Genomic DNA, 16,879 nt, shown 5'->3' with positions numbered 1-16,879 from the left:
AAAAATAATCCCAAGGATAAGGGGAAGAAGTTAAGCATGGGTCAATTCCAGTAAGATCTCAAGTTGCCTGAAACAACAATAGTTATTTTAAGACTACAAAACCGATTAAATCCTTCTTTGCCAAGTAACCATGTAATACTGCCCCCCATATCAAGAACTCTATAGAGAAATTAAGAGATCAAGAAACTCAATATGCCAACCCTTGTAGGAATGCAGATCAAGACTCCTTGTGTTCTTGACAAAAACAGAAGTATTCACAGTTATGGAAAAGGAGGGTAAATATTCTTACATCTAAAACTCATAAATATGCAGTGCAGAATCTAGCACCATTAGCAATTAATGTGGATATGAGACACTTTTATATCCCTAAAACCCATTTCTTTACTATTTTCAAACATCACCTTGGCCCTAGACTTTAGAGCCTTGTTCCTTTCGAATTGCTGGCCTTAAGGAAGGCTTCATATTTAGAAAAGTGAAAACAGCTCTATCTCCCTAAAGCTAGTGAAAATTTGACTGTGAAAACCATGTTAAATATGAAGGAGAAGTCAGGGGCGTAACTATAGGAGATGCAGGGGATGCGGTTGCACCCAGGCCCAGGAGCCTTGGGTGGCCCATACGGCCTCTTGTCGCTATATAGGGAGCCCAGTACTATGAATAAAGCATTATAGTTGACGGCCCTGTTACAGGTTTTGCATTGGGGCCCAGGAGCTTCAGGTTACACCTCTGCGTTAAAGGGTTAAGAGAAGTTGGGGGGCCCCAAGATAAGCTTTGGCACTCGGGCCCATGAGCCTTTAGCTACGCCCCTGAGAGAAGTGTATTACATTCACAGTGGGGCTGAGGGAAAGTGAGAAATGAGCAATATGAAATAGTAAGAACATAATGGTGCCCAATACTGATAATGTGACATGTGGCCAAGAGTTCTGTGCCAAGACCACACACAGTTTTACCATGAGATGCCAAAGTTTTGTGATACGGTTTTTGGTCATGCATCTTGGAAAGATATAAGCTACATGCCCAAAAATCACATTGCAAACTAGAGGCAAATTACTGCTACATGTACTGGCACCCTAAATACAGCCAGTACAGTGAAGTAGATGAATACATGCTCTCCTATGTCATGTAGCTAATCACGAGTGTGAGTGCGTTACAAAAAAATTCTGTATAGCTTTGGTTTACACGTATCATCCGTAACTGTGATTGTGGAACACTACAAGGGTTAATATAATTTCTTGTGATGTAATACGCATATTTAGCTTTGTCTACAACTGAATTAAGGATACACCCTACTCTCATTAAATATATCATTGGTAACTTCTCTCTCATTGTCCCAGTATAAGAGGTAGACTCTATTTCACACTGGAGCAATGGTTTATGATCAACATGCTATTCGTAAGTGTCTTAATGCATGTAACAGGGAAACTTAGAAACAAAAAGACAGATAAATAAAATATAACAATAGAAAATATGCCTATTCTCTGCGCATATAACAAAAAAAGAAAAAAAACCAAACACCAAATATGTATTTCAGTGATTCAGTAGAAGTAAAAAAGTTAAATTATAAAGTTGTAAAGTAAGGCTGAAGTGCTTGGCTGCATTATGGATCGAACTGTTATACACTGTATACCCAAAGTGAGGCATTCAAAGCACACAGTTCCTTCATAAAAACCTTGAGAAATAATATTGTTTTTCCCATACTATGGAGTTATCGACAGACGTGCCATATGGTGGCTAACAGAGTATTTAGCAGTCCACACTATGGACCCATAAGGTCTATGTGGTGTGTCACCATACAAGCTCATATACATATTCAGCATTGTCAGCTGCGTGAGATCTAACGCAATTCAAAACAAAAAGGGCAGCATATAATTAACTGCATGCCCAAACCATTTCTAACCCCCCACCCCCCAAAAAAAGTTAACTTGAAGTTCATAATGGAAGATATACAGTAGAGCTGTAGAATGTTTTTCCCTTTACTTCCACTTCTATTGACAACCTACTGGTGGCATGATCCCTGATCTTTATTCTGATGTCAAATCTTGGCCCTTTCACATGGGCCAAGAATCTCACAATTCTCCTTTGCCTAAGCGAACGAGCTGATGACGTCATCACCAGCTCGTCCGAGCTTGGGCCATCCTTTTAGTCTATACAACTCTTCCTGAGAATTGTACACTTCTCATGCATTGATCAATGTTTAAACAACCCAATCAGTGAACAAGCTGGCACTGGTTTTTATGCCAGCTGAAACTGACCGACGAATGAGAAGCACACAATTCTCAGGTGCCATTTAGTCGTTGGCGGCGTTCAAACTGAACAATTATTGTTCCATTTCGCTCGTTTGTGTGATTTTCTATACGATAACTGTTAAGTCTAAACGCTGCATAAGGGAACACTCTGATTTAGCTCCAATAACCCACTAAAGAAATGAAAAGCATGAACATTAAAAGCTTCAACTCACACGGCCCCATTCAGTACCACCAAGTTGTTCTTCAGCTGAACAGTCACATCCTTGATGGTGATGGTGATCTTGTCTATTAGTGGATGACCATTGTCCAATGATCGGTGAACATGGACATAGAATTCTTGGTAGGAGTCTTGGCAATGCGAGGCCAAGTTGTAGGTGCAGTTGCCAGGAAACCGGTAAAAACCACCATCAAAGGTCTTAAAATGATAGTTTCCCCAAGTACTGCAGACATAATGACCATGATTACGGATTCGACCTGTTGGTAGTAACAAGTTGTAAGGACTAGTTATAAATTAATATAATATCACAAAATTCTGTCGTTGCGATGAGACAACGTGCTACATATATTAATCACTTCGATATATTTACCTGGTATCACATCAATGGCTTTAGAGAACCCCAAAGCCAGACAAAACAGCCACAAGCTAGCAGTCCCATACTTCATTGTATGTGCTGATGCAAAGCAAGCTCAATTGGATTAGTGATATCCACACCACGAATTTTATAGGATTAGGCAGTGTTTGCTGACATCACACTGGGAGACAGAATAATCTCTGCAGTCGAGATAAATAGTCTTTTTTTTCTAACATTAAGTTGTTTGGGAGGGATTTAGAGAAATATATTTATTTCTTTAACCAAATCACTACATGGTATTCTTGTGATAGGCCAAGCAGCTCAGTATCAGCTACGTCCATTCTCAATGATCTCAATGATTACGAAGTAATATACTGGTTATGATAAATGCAGTTCTTGGGATTAGCGTGGGTCTCAGCGGGTGAGACCGCCATCAATTAACAAGTTATTCCCTATGGATAGGGGATAACTTGCAATTTTGGTACAATTCCTTTAAAGGTGTTTTCCAGGGCTTAAATAGTGATAAGCTGTCGTCATGCCGAGGCTGGTGAACAGGCACAGCCCCAGCCCACATGATTTACCAAACCAGAGCACGCTCATTGTTAATTGGGGTTGGACACAGGGGAGTTAACAGCTTTCTTGCTGTTAATTAATTGGCTATGGCAATTGGCAGGATTTATGTTTGACTATTTAAACTGTTTGCTTAGAGTAGAAAGGAGGGGTTATTTTTCTTGTATCTTGTAGGTTAGTGTTTTGGTTCAGTGAGGAGTTGTGGCATTGTATGTGGACATTTGCTCTGTGTCACTTTGGGTTGCTATCTACATTTGCTTTGTTCTGCTCCTTCTGTGTTTATCCTGTCAGGTCTGTCGTATTTTCCTGGATCTGTCCCACTTGGTTTCTTCCTGGGGTTTGCCTTCCTCCCTTATTCCGTCTGGGGTCTTTTAAGGAAGCCCCAGGTTTGTGTCGCAGGGTTGCCCCTTTTGGGGTGGGTGAACTGCTAGTTAGGCAGGTTCATCAGTTGCTCTGGTGTGTTGCCTGTCTTCCTATCCACTCCTTGCCCTGGTGGTCTGTATAACGCCTTTGTCAGACATGACACCCATCTTTATTATAGGTCAACAATATCAGATCAGTAGGGGTCTTCTTCTTTTCACCCCTACTCGTCACGGACCATGGCCCTCTGGCAAGCACTGCTACCTTTTCATCGTGTACTAGGCACAGCACCACACATTGCATACCACTGTGCTTGGTTTTGCAGCTCAGTCTCATTCACTTAAATGGGACTGAGCTGCAGAAAGGCCACATGAAGAAGAGGCTATGGTGCTTGTCCAAGCATTGTGGCCTCTTCAAACAACTGATGGCAGGGTTGCAATATAAATAAGATCAAGACATCACAAGTGGGATTAAAAAAAATCTGAAATAAACTTTACGGTGAATATGGCAAATGGCTGAAATCAATGGGTTCAATTCTCAGCATATTGCACACACAAATTTTGTGTGTGCAAATATACGCCCGTGTGAAGGAGCCTTAATGGGCAATTTCGGTGTGTACACCTGTGAAAAGTATGTCTGAATACGCCAATGCAAATCAATGGTGTTTAAGCTGTCAATATTACCTGCATAATACGGAGTGCAAATATGCCCATGTGAATGATCGCCTTTAAAGGCAACTGTAGTGCTGATGTGGCCCTCGGTGAAGATGAGTTTGACACCCCTGACCCACATACCACATTTCCCCAAAAATAAGACAGTGTCATATATTAATTTTTGTTCAAAAAGGTTTAACCTTTTTACATGTATAGCTGCCTGGACACTATTTAAATTGACATTTTTTAATTAACTGTTAGCATGGTTTAATGTTGGAGTAGGGCTTATATTTCAAGCATCCTCAAAAAGCCTGAAAAATCATTTTGCATCCTTAAAAATTCTGGAAAATCATGCTATGTCTTATTTTCAGGGTATGTCTTATTTTCAGGGAAACAGGGTAGCAGGGTAGAAGACATTGCATTTATGTAGAGGTAGATAAAATCTGTATATGAAGATAATACACCAAGTAATATAAAGTGATACACTATAGCAGAGTGCATTCAGCCAAATAAATGCATGATAATTAAAACATTAAGGGGTTTTCCAATGTTTACTAAAGCTTAATCACTATAATGAACCGTCTGCAGCATTGGTTTGCTGTCAGTAAATGAGAACACCAAGCGGCAGCACATTCTAGAAACAGATATTAATATCACCTTAGGGAAGTGTCTCGGATACACGATTGCATAAACCTCTTGTAGTCACCCAGATTTGTGGATTAATCCAGCCATAGAAACAAGTGTAAGAAAGCAGTGAAGCATTAAACAAGCAGACAGATAGCAATTCAATAGATGAAGGAGTGCAATGTTCAGGGCTGAGAACATTGACTTCATCCTGTCCGCAGTTATGAAATATTATGGCGTACATTCGGCTGAGGCCTTTAGGTTTCTTCTACTGGAATAATGAATGGACAACACTGATTTGTAGGTTTATTAATTAAAGCTACTACAATGTGATTAGCAATTGCTAACTTCAGTTGAGACAAAAGTAGGTCAGTTGCAGAGACAGTCTAGGGTTCCTTGGATCATTCAGAGGAAATGTGTTTAGGACAGCTTCCCTCAGAAAGCTACATTGATGGAAAACTAAAACAGTTATGAGGTTTTTTTTTTTTTTTTTTTAAGTGGGGGCAAAAAAAGGGTCTCATCCTTAAAGGGTTAATAGCACTTAATATCAACTCACCTATGCTGACAAGGGAGTAGTGTGGCTGTTTTACATCTGGAACATCGGTGAGATGTATCATACTCTGTTTTCTCTTCAATTTCCATCTAATCAAAACCATTACCCCCCCCCAAGAAAAAAAAATCCTAGGAAGGTGGAGAGAATGTAGATAAATAAGGGTACACTTCATGGACATTGCTGGTGGAAATAGTGAGCAGGTGGGGTCAGATTAGAAGGTAATTCTCCTGTGGGTCCAAGCTTAGACCAATGATGATTCCATAGAAGAGAGGACCCTTTAGAGTTAATCTTGGGGATAATTGCTTGATAATATAGTCTTATGAATTGATTCACAAATATTTTTTTAGACTTTATTGATGATGTGACCTGTGTGTCACAAATTTTATGATGAAATAATATTGAAATCTGGGTCTTATAAGGTCTTATAGAATCATACAGTTTAAAGGGACCTACAGGGTCATCGAGTCCAACCCCCTGCTCAATGCAGGATCACTAAATCATCCCAGACAGATATTTGTCCAGCCTTTCTTTGATCAGTTCCATTGAAGGAGAACTCACCACCTCCCATGGCAACCTGTTCCACTCATTGATCATCACCCTCACTGTCTAATATCTAATCTGTGTCTCCTCCCTTTGTTTCATTCCATTGCTTCTACACTTTTCCTGTGCAAATAAGAATATAGAGTTAAGAACTATATAGATAGTTTATGGAGCAATATAGTAAATGTATTCATGGAAATCTATATCCCAGGTCAAAAAGAGGGACAGTTAAGAGGCAAAGAGGGACAAAGGGACTTGGGTCAAAAGTAGGGACAGTTGTGAATTATGCCATAATACGAAGCCATAGATACGACATATGGCACCATGTTAACAATACTGAAAGGGGAGTATACATTATATGGCATCTGATGGAGCATGCCATTATTCACTCAAATTCATATGGAATCCAGAAAAAACCTTTATGCCTCTCATACAGCATGGCTCTATAAACGTGTATGAGTGTTATCTTACAATTCAGTACTGTCTCGCTGTAGTATGGCCATGTGCGGGAACCCTAAATCGCCTGTTCATCCGTATCATTGTAGTTTACAGAGAAATATAAGACGGCTGGTTTAGATATCTTGTGCAAATAAATATAATACCGTATGTGGTTTCATTTTTATTTACTTGAGCGAAGCCTTATTATATGGTCTGGAAAACAAGGCACTAGAAGAGCCTGGTGAGAATTTCTTAAGAAATGAACTCGACGAGGGCGTGCTTCGGCCGTATCATTATAATTTCCCCAGTAAGGACGGGTAATATTTAAACTATTAATAAAAATATGTTTTTCCAAGATATGATTAGATGGATTACTTTATTTGTGCAAGTCATAAAATCCATAAATACATTGTAGATCTTCAGGGCAGATCTTGGTGCTTTGCAGGAAATGGAAAACAAGAAACAAAGTATTGAGAGACACTGAGACAGGGCAAATGTTTAAGATCCTGTAGCCTTAGGGTGAACTTGACATGGCTATTAAGTTCATTAACTTGGCCTAGTGGTCTCAATAATTATATGGGCCATGTATATTGGCACAATGTAGTATATCACTATGGCAACAATGATTCTTATGATGTACAACGCTAACATGTTATATACAGGATGGGCCATGGAAAAGTAGCCCAGCACCACGCTCTTATGAAAGCTGTCTAAAAGAAGATCTGTTTTTATTGCCAATAGCAACCAATCACAGCACAGCTTTCATTTTTCATCAACAGTATAAGAGCATATTCATCATTGCACTCTGAGCATGCTCGGAGCATGGTAAAACATTGAAACCAGGACTGTAGTACTGGACAGTGGCTGCTATTAGCTCTTTCCCCCTCACTGCTGGCTGGCGTAATCCCTAGTCTTGGTTTCTATATTTTCCATGCCCGGAATGCAATGATGAATATGCCTAAGAAATTAAAGCTGCACTGTGACTGGTTGCTATGGGCTGTTAGACAGCTTTCATAGGAGTGTGGTGCTTGGCTACTTTTCGATGGCCCATCCTGTATAATATCATTATAAACCTGAGCCTGGATCTATTTTGAGTGACAATCATTGAGTGTTAATAGGCCTAAAGTGTGTATTTAGATGAAAAGATTATTGTTCTAAAAATCGTAAAAATGCGAAGCCTGGAATTCTGTCGGCCAGGAGAGATCTTCAAAAATCCTTCTACCGGCTCAATAGATCCAGCTGATATAGTTTAGCAGCGCTAGCCGCTCTCTCTGCCTTTACCAGCAGCTCCCATAGAAGCCTATGGGAGCCGCCAGCTGATCACGGCTGAAAGATAGGCAAGACCTATCTTTTCTGTCCGTGTCAAAACATCAGCCAGCGTATTTGTCCGCCAATGTCCTATCTTCGCCAGCCAGACATTTTTCCGCGGCTTATAATTGACCATCTGAATGAATGCATTGGAATCCAATGCTTCACTTGGTTGTGATTTTTTTTTTTTGGTCGGCGCTAAATTAAAAAAAGTTGGGTGAATGAGGCCTAATAGACAAATAACGGCATTGAACAACACAGCAATAGAAAGTAACTCGTTTTCCATAGAAGGTTTTCCTTAAGAGAACTACAGCCAAGGATCTTTGCACAATTGTGGCAAATCCCACGTGCGCCGATTCCGAAGACAGCGACTAGATGGTAAACAAGATGAAGTGGTCACCTGGATACTGAAAGCAACAAATGCAGGTCCTGGAACATCTGACAGCTGCTCTGCAAGGCTGTTTGTCTGGATGACATGCTTTCTATCTCAGTATCCGGGTAGTGGGTTCTGAAACATTGTGAATTTTAGGTGTGACTGGAGTTAAGAGGACGTGACCAAACCATAGAAAATACATGATGGCCTGATCAGCGCCCTTTGGTCTGAGAAACATAACTGAAGTTGTCAGTGAAAAATGAATTTTAATATTTATTCTTGCCTGATCTGCACACAGCTTTCATATTACCTGTGACATAGTGGCTACTCATTAATCCAAGATACGTCTGCTGAACAGGAAACTACTCAGTAGTTTATAAAGAGTCCAGTGTGGTTAGTGTAAATCTTGATGGTTTCTTCAAGAAATGAAATGGCTGGCTGATCGCAGACCTAATTAATTCAAGAGTGAAGCCAGTGGACAATGTTCACTTTATAAGAACTTGGAAGATGGCCATAACATGTTAGTCTCATCATTTCTGCAATGTACTTGCATTAAAAACTTTGTTGCTTTACCATTGTAAATCATGTTTGAAGTAACTGCCACTAGGGGTCTTCCTTCTCTACAACCCACTGTCTGTTGTTAGGCACAGAGCTTCTGTAATAACGGACACAGGGATGTTTTCTTATCAACTGAGGGAGAAGCTATTTTTACAGGGACACTCGTATGCACTCAGAGGCTGCAGACTGACAGATCTAATCTGAAGACACCGTGGTAATGATCTCCACAATCTCTGCCTCTCCTGGGGACGTATATCTGTGTGCACACACATTATATTGGGTTTACTCACCAGTTGCCTAGAATGACAGATATATCCTGGGACAGCAGAGGGGTGGGTACTTAGATACTGGCCCCCTGCTGATTGCACCAGAGACAGAGCAATGCAGCATAAGAAGCCAGGACAAGGAAGTGCAGGACAGTGAACTACTGGTAAAATGCTAGGCTTGCTGTGCGCCCCTGCATGAAAGTGGATTGCAAACAGCAGGGCAATAGAAAAATGGGAAAGACCACATAAAACTCAAGAGCTTAGAAACATGAAACAGGGTGCAGACAACAGCAAATGAGCTGGTAAGGAGAACCTGTTATGTTTTAGAAAACTGTCCTCAGTAGCATGCTGCACAGCATCAGCGATCAAATAAACCCGTTTTTGTGCTCCATGTTTTATCTTTGACTTTTAAACCCCTGCTGGCACTTTGTTTTGTTCCTCATGCAATCAACTACCATAGCAAATAAATGTTAGCTCTGAGTACCTGCAGACAGGCAGCGACCTCACACCATCCAGTGTGTAACTTACTTTGTCTATCTTCCAGCTGACGCTGCTGTTTTAAAACAGACACTGTGAACCTCAACCTCTCTTTCCATCCTGTCTACATCCCATACGCAGTGCAACACGGGGAGCAGAGGTCAGGGGCCACAGCCTCTCATTGCAACAGCAGCGACCAGATGGAAGATAGACAAAGTGAATGACATTCTGGATGGTGCTGGGTTGCTGCCTGGCCACCGGGTCAACAAGGAGGGTGCCATGTTACTTTCGAGGGTCACTGCTAGAGGCACTATTACTATTGGGGTCACTACTGGGGAGCACTGTTACTATTGAGGCCACTTCTGGTGGCACTATTACTACTGTGGGCACTGTTACTATTGGGGCCACTATTACTACTAGGGCTAATACTAAGGGCCCTATCACTATTGGGGTCACTGTTACTATTGGGACACTGTGTGTGATACAATTACTAGTTGCAGCCACTAAAATAATGGTGGTGAAACCATAGGTCGTGATAAGCTATGCCCGCAACCACACCCTCTTGTACCTTGGATGGTATTTTTTTGTTCTAAAGGTGTCTGTTCTATGTGCAGGAAGCATCCCATAGTGGTGGTATCAGCAGAGATTAGCAACACAAATATAGACGGAAGCTCCAAGTATGACTGTTTTTTAGTACCGGGTGAGACTTGCAGCCAGCCTTGGTGCCAAGTTTTGACAGTGGTGGAGGGGCACAGAAGTCTCTACATCCCTGAGGATAATGCTCAGTACCGCCAGTCACTGGCCTTCCATGCCTATGACCTGGAAGATGGAGCAGCAAGCAAGAGATCAGGGTAGCAGCATCTGTCTGTCCACTGGATTAAACCCTTAAAGGGGTTGTCCCGCGAAAGCACGTGGGGTTATACATTTCTGTATGGCCATATTAATGCACTTTGTAATGTACATTGTGCATTAATTATGAGCCATACAGAAGTTATCAGAAGTTATTCACTTACCTGTTCCGTTGCTAGCGTCCTCGTCTCCATGGTGCCGTCTAATTTTCAGCGTCTAATCGCCGGATTAGACGTGCTTGCGCAGTCCTGTCTTCTTTTCTGAATGGGGCCGCTCGTGCCGGAGAGCGGCTCCTTGTAGCTCCGCCCCATCATGTGCCGATTCCAGCCAATCAGGAGGCTGGAATCGGCAATGGACCGCACAGAAGACCTGCGGTCCACCGAGGGAGAAGATCCCGGCGGCCATCTTCACCAGGTAAGTAAGAAGTCACCGGAGCGCGGGGATTCAGGTAAGCACTATCCCGTTATCTTTTTTAACCCCTGCATCGGGTTTGTCTTGCGCCGAACGGGGGGGGCTATTGAAAAAAAAAAAACAAACGTTCCGGCGCGGGACAACCCCGCTGTTTTGTACCTTTAGGACCAGACACTTTTTAGAGATTTTACCCATTTTACTGCCCTATTTTGTTTCCTTAAGCTATCAAAATTATTTTTGCTATATTTTCTTTTGTGACATAAAGGGCGATTTTTAAAATATCTTTTTCACTGACTTTTTCCCCATTTCTTAGTTTTATTGGGGGTAAAATGCTAAAAAAAATGATTTTTTCTAACATTTATAGTTATTTTTTTTAATTTAGTATATTTATGCTAAAATAAAGTATTGGAACGGTTTTCTCTATTTGTTTCGGACATTTTGAAATATAATACGTATGGTTTTGGTTTGCAGGGCGCATATGGCGACGGTTTTGGTTGGCGTCGTCTTTTTGTTATTCCCTTTTTTTTGTATGTATTGTTGTTTTATTCTGGAATTTTGTCTTACTGATGTATGAAATTATGTTTTTTACTATCTATGTCCCCCCATGACGTCATGTAAGACCTCTGGGGAACATTCACTTATTTTTTTATTTTACACTTTCCCACTGTAGCTGGGGCATCCATAGGAGCCCCAGTTACAGGGGAAAACAACCCCTGCAGTGGCATTAATCACTGGAATTGCTGTCCAGGGTCTGGTATGACACTCCAGCTCTGCTGTAGCAGGGAACCCCGGTGGTCACATGAACCCCTGGCTCCCGGAGTGAATGTTACACTTTTACTTTTTAGTACACAGCGCTCATTGAGCACTGTGTACTCAGGAAAGCAAAAGGTAGAAAGGGTTAAAAACCCCTCCTGCCTTCTTTTCCAGAATATCAGCGGTCACTAACAGCTGATAACCTGTCCTGCCTCTTATTGATTGCAAAGGCAGGAGGCTTAAAGCCCTGCTGTAATTTTACTATCGGCGGGGTTTTAAGCCCAGGACCAGGCGCCGTATATTTACTGTTTCATTTACTTAATGAAAGTTAGTACACAGTGTCAGTCACTTAGGGCTCTCTCACTCAGGTATATGTATTTTTCAGGCGTGTAATACGTGATACTAAAAGCTCATTGATTTCTATTGGGCCACTCACAGCTGCGTTTTTTTCACACTCGTAAAACAATAACACAGCATGTCTTATTTTGGTGCATATTACGTACCAATATAGGTTATGGGGATTTAACATAAGTACGGAATACGTGTGCCATATACCCGTGTGAGTGAGCCCTTAGTGTTTGTGGGGAAGGGCTGCATGGTGAGGGTAACTGTAGAAGGGGGTGGAATCCAGCCAGGGATTAGAGGAATGTCACACTTTAGATAAACTCATAGGCGGTCGAAGTTGGAGTCCCAGAGGGTCCCATACATGTTCTATTGGTGATAGATCTAGTAACTGGGCAGGCCACAGAAGTGTGGCAATGTTATAGAGAAATTCCTGTGACCCCCTTGTGTGTGTGGCCGAGCATTATCCTGATGGTAAATGCCTCTTGAAAATCGCCACGATAGAAACACATGGGATGCCACCTGTCTTTGGATGATGGACAACAAAACAGTTGGAGCTGTTTGTGTTTGTCAGATGATCCTCTCTATTGGTGGTCTATCGAGGGCGTCCTGAGCTTGGTCCCCTTGTGTGTCCTCATGTATCTACTGGACCCAACACCTACCAGTCTGATCAGAACGGCCCAGGTGGCGAGCAATCCATTGATACGACCATCCAGCTTCTCGCACTCCAATAATGCGCCTATCAGACTCTGTTAACTGGGTGAAATCTCTTCTCTGCATCGTAGAGGCATCTAGTGGTCAGCAAGCTCTACACCAGTGGAAGAAGAGGTCACTGCACACAAGGAGCCTCCGAGAGCCTTTTATAGGCCAAGGGGGAACCACTTTTAGAGAATCACGTGGCAAGACCGTTCATCTAATCACACCGCAACTCTAATCATTTGCATATCTGGAGTTTTGCAGCAAAACAACAACTGCTTCTAGGGGCTGTTTTTTTGTTTGTTTTTTTTTTAAAAAGAGTGCGATTTAATATTCCTTCTCCCAGAAATAAGCAGGTGACTGGGTGGATAGTAATGTAAAAGATATCTAAACTACAGGCAGTGGTCATTTGTATGGCCCCTAGAGAATGATGTTCACCAAACCATTGAGGCCCAATTCACATGAGCGTTGGGCCAAAAGCAGGAGGTCTGAGCTCTGTAATTAGCTCCATTGTTTAGCCACAGGCTACCCGTGGAGAATTCGGCACCATGGACAGCAGACACAGCGTGTGGTCCTGTTTATCAGCTGTTCTGCCACAGGGCTGAGAACAGCTGTAGCAATGTTATCAGCTGTAATCAGCTCTCCGCGGGCGACAACGTGCAGTCCTGCTTATCAGCTGTTCTGCTGAACGGCGGTTTTCAAGCAGAACTGAAAACCGTCGTTCAGCCAAACAGTGAAAGATGGACACATTTAGACACAATGATTATCGCTTAAAGACGACTTTTGAGTGAATTTTGAGCGATAATCGTTGTATCTAAATGAGCCTTATGTCAGCTGGCTCTATTGTGCCAGTTGAAGGATTTCCTCCTAGCTGATGGAATTCCAGTCTGCAGCATATATACGCCACAACCAGCCATGTGAATGGGCGACAAAATGCGAGATTTCCTTCATCTTGCATTTTTCAGTTCACGATGTGGCCGGCCAAAATACACAACACCTGTGTTAAAGAGGCCTTAAAAGTGTAACTTCTCTTTTAAGAGACTTTTGACAAGTAGTGGTTCTAGAAGTTATGCAACATTATTGACTTTTTTAATGAAGGGTTGGTGTTTGTCTGATTGGTCAAATTCCCTAGAAACTGTCTCCAGGTTTGGTGTCAATGAAGCATAATGTAGTGCAAACATTGTGAACACCAGCTGAGCCCCTTGTGTACTCGCTGGTTATATAAAAGAAATATGTGTCAATTTAAGGCGTCTTCATTTGAAAAATTGATGTAAGTCATATAAGCCTGAGTTATCACCGAGCTGTGCAGTAAAGATAAAACACCCGGTGCATGTCTTGTAAATGATAAGTGACCTCTGGATTCTGAGCCTATATTGGCAGGCCATCATCTTGGAATGATAGCATGGACTACACATTTTAGTTCACCCCAAAGTGGCCAATGTTGAGTTGAGGTCAGCAGACTTTGAAATCCGCTCCAGAAACTTCACTTTCTTTCGCTGCAGCCACTGTAGGGTGGCCTTGGCCTTATGTTTCGGACCATTGTCATGTTGGAAACTTGGATGGGCCCCATTTTCAGCTTCCTGTCTCACGTATGCCAACTCTCCAGTATTTCCTGGTAAGATGCCGCATTCATTCTGCCATCAATTTCGACTAAATTCTCTGTGCCACTGTAGCCCCCGCTTCCAGTCACCTCAATTCTTTATGGTAGGCTCTATGGTTATATTCATAAATTTATACATTTATGATTATAATCATAAAGTTGCATTTTACTGCTGCTACTGTATTTATGTTATGAGCTTGGTTATGGCGCTGCATTTATATTAGGCTGGGCTCAGAAGTAGTGGCGTGCAAGCATGCAGCAAGTACGCAATGAAATGCGAACTTGCTGCATGCCGCTAATCCCATACAATCTTGGAGTGTATGTGTGCATAATATCCTTCAAGAGAGCGCAATTTTTTAACACGCAAAAAAAAAAAAACACAACTATGAATTGCCCAACTCAGAAATCAATCGGCTATTGGCATCATGTGTTGCCACCGCGACGTGCAATGATTCGCTCGTGGTTTTGGTGACATTTTTATTTTAAGAGTTTGGTTTTGGTGCCATATTTATGTTATGAACTTGATTATGGGACTGTATTTATGTTATGTGTTTAATTCTGCTGGCGTATTTATATTATGAGCTGGGTTATGGGCTGTATTTATGTTATGAGCTTGGTTCTGGTACCGCATGTATGTACTGAGCTTGGATTTGGTGCTGTATTTATGTACTGACCTTATTCTAGTGCTGCATTTACATTATGAGCTTGGCTCTGGTACTGTATTTATGTACTGAGCCTGGTTGTGGTGATGTATTTATGAGCTTGGTTCTGGTACAGTATTTATTCTCTGAGTTGCTTTGGTGTGGGTATGTTGCCATCTTGCTGCCTTCTGCACAAGCAGAATGAAGGCAGACTATCTATCAGCGCCGTATATATATATATATATATATATATATATATATATATAATTTTTATTTTTTTTTCCCCCCTATGATGGTGAGGGAGTAAAAAATGTACCTACAGTTTGCTAAATAAGTAAAGGCCAGCACTGTATTTGAATATATGTTTATGCAGTGAATGTGGAGAACAGCTCCGACCCCTATAGAGTACAACTTTAACTGACTAAGATACAAGTTTCATGACAGTTCTGAGAAGACTTGCTCAGCTAGGGTGCATTGTATCCACCAATCTATTGGCAATGGATAACTGACGTTTCTGCATTTGGAAACCCAAGCACTGTACCTGAAATGGTTTGTCATATATACATAATTACACTAGAGGGCGCTCTGTAGACTTATTCAGTGTTAGATTCTCAAATCTACAGTGTATAAAGGCATCTTGCTCAGCAATCCGCCCGACAGTCACCCCTTCCCCAACTTCAAGACAAGTAGCCAAATGGGCATTTAATGATCCAACTTTAGAAGATGTAACATGTGGCATTTGTCTAGTCCCTGGCTGGCTCCACAGTTACCCTCACCATGCAGCCCACCCCACACTAAGGGCTGACTCACACATCTTCCCCATGCATTCCGCGCATATTGTTTTACATGCATAATATGTAATACACAGCAATACCCATGCGTTATGTTAAATCCCCACAGCCTATATTGGAATGTAATACGTACCAAAATAGGACATACTGCAGATTTTTTTCATGTGTGTGAAAAAAATGCAGATGTGAATGGCCCAGTAAAAAACAATTGGCTTTCATTACAGTGTGGGGAAAATACGGACCACATACGGCCGTGTGAGTAAGCCCTAAGCAGTAATATGATCTGTAAAAAATAGAGGCAACGGCCTTTGGATTTGATTACCGGCTGGGTGGCAACCTATCTGTATATTGTATTTATACAGTATGGCCCCTTTTACTTAAAAGGTAGCAAACTGTGTAATCGGTGTTACCCCTAGTGGTGGCCGGGAGCAGACATTTCACCCTATAGCTTTGTGTCTGTGTAAAGAGAAGGGAATTGGGAGACCTGGGGTATAAAAATTGATCTCTGTCCGTATAAAGATATTAAATTAATCAGGAGAAAACACGCTGAGGCGATGGAAACCAACGATCGGAATAAAATCCTGCAGCCCCCTTGTGTATATCACACCTCACTAAGAATGAGCGAGTATACTCGCTAAGGCACTACTCGCTCGAGTAATGTGCCTTAGCCGAGTATCTCCCTGCTCGTCCTTAAAGATTCGGGTGCCGCCGCGGGGTGGGGAGCTGCGGGGGAGAGCCGGGAGGAACGGGGGGGGGGGGGAGATCTCTCTCTCCCGCCCGCTCTCCCCGCCGCAGCTCACCTGTCAGCTGCGGCGGCCCCCGAATCTTTCGGGATGAGCAGGGAGATACTCGGCTAAGGCACATTACTCGAGCGAGTAGTGCCTTAGCGAGTATACTCGCTCATCCTTACATCTCACCATTACCACACATCCGTTTCCTTGGCATGGTCTTTCTGGACTCCCAGTCTGCCATCTTCTGCAGCTAGGCAAGCAGACAGAGTCATGGGCAGTTAATCTGTTTTCTGCTTGTGGTTCGGACCCCCAGTAATTCATGCAGCACATGTCCCCCAATTCTCTAGTAACTTTTTGGAATGTACAATTCCCATGCTTTTCTATTCCTATTATCAGAACTGATGAAGTGGTAACAAACTTGTACTGAGTTGCGACCTATAAGTAATACTCCATAATAGGTTTTTGTTGGCAATAAAGCCGATACTTTTTTTATTTATCATAATTAGAACCAGCACTGTTAAGGCCGCCTG

At 42.1% G+C, this 16,879-nt stretch overlaps 1 protein-coding gene across 1 annotated transcript in view; it reads right to left on the bottom strand.

Moving 5' to 3' along the window:
- LOC136581727 (mucin-2-like) overlaps positions 1 to 12,670 on the bottom strand; it is a gene marked incomplete at its 3' end in the record, with an annotated part of 97,314 nt that extends 84,644 nt beyond the window's left edge. Inside the window, exons 1-2 of the mRNA XM_066582351.1 lie at positions 12,553 to 12,670; positions 2,456 to 2,717 (exon numbers count right to left, since the gene is read on the bottom strand). Of these exons, the coding sequence (XP_066438448.1) occupies positions 2,456 to 2,717; positions 12,553 to 12,670 (380 nt within the window). The remainder of the gene's footprint in view (positions 1 to 2,455; positions 2,718 to 12,552) is intronic.
- Positions 12,671 to 16,879: the final 4,209 nt, after the last annotated feature.

This window comes from Eleutherodactylus coqui, chromosome 11, assembly GCF_035609145.1.
Source record: "Eleutherodactylus coqui strain aEleCoq1 chromosome 11, aEleCoq1.hap1, whole genome shotgun sequence".
Lineage (NCBI taxonomy): Eukaryota > Metazoa > Chordata > Amphibia > Anura > Eleutherodactylidae > Eleutherodactylus > Eleutherodactylus coqui.
This window is presented reverse-complemented; position numbering and strand designations above follow the sequence as displayed.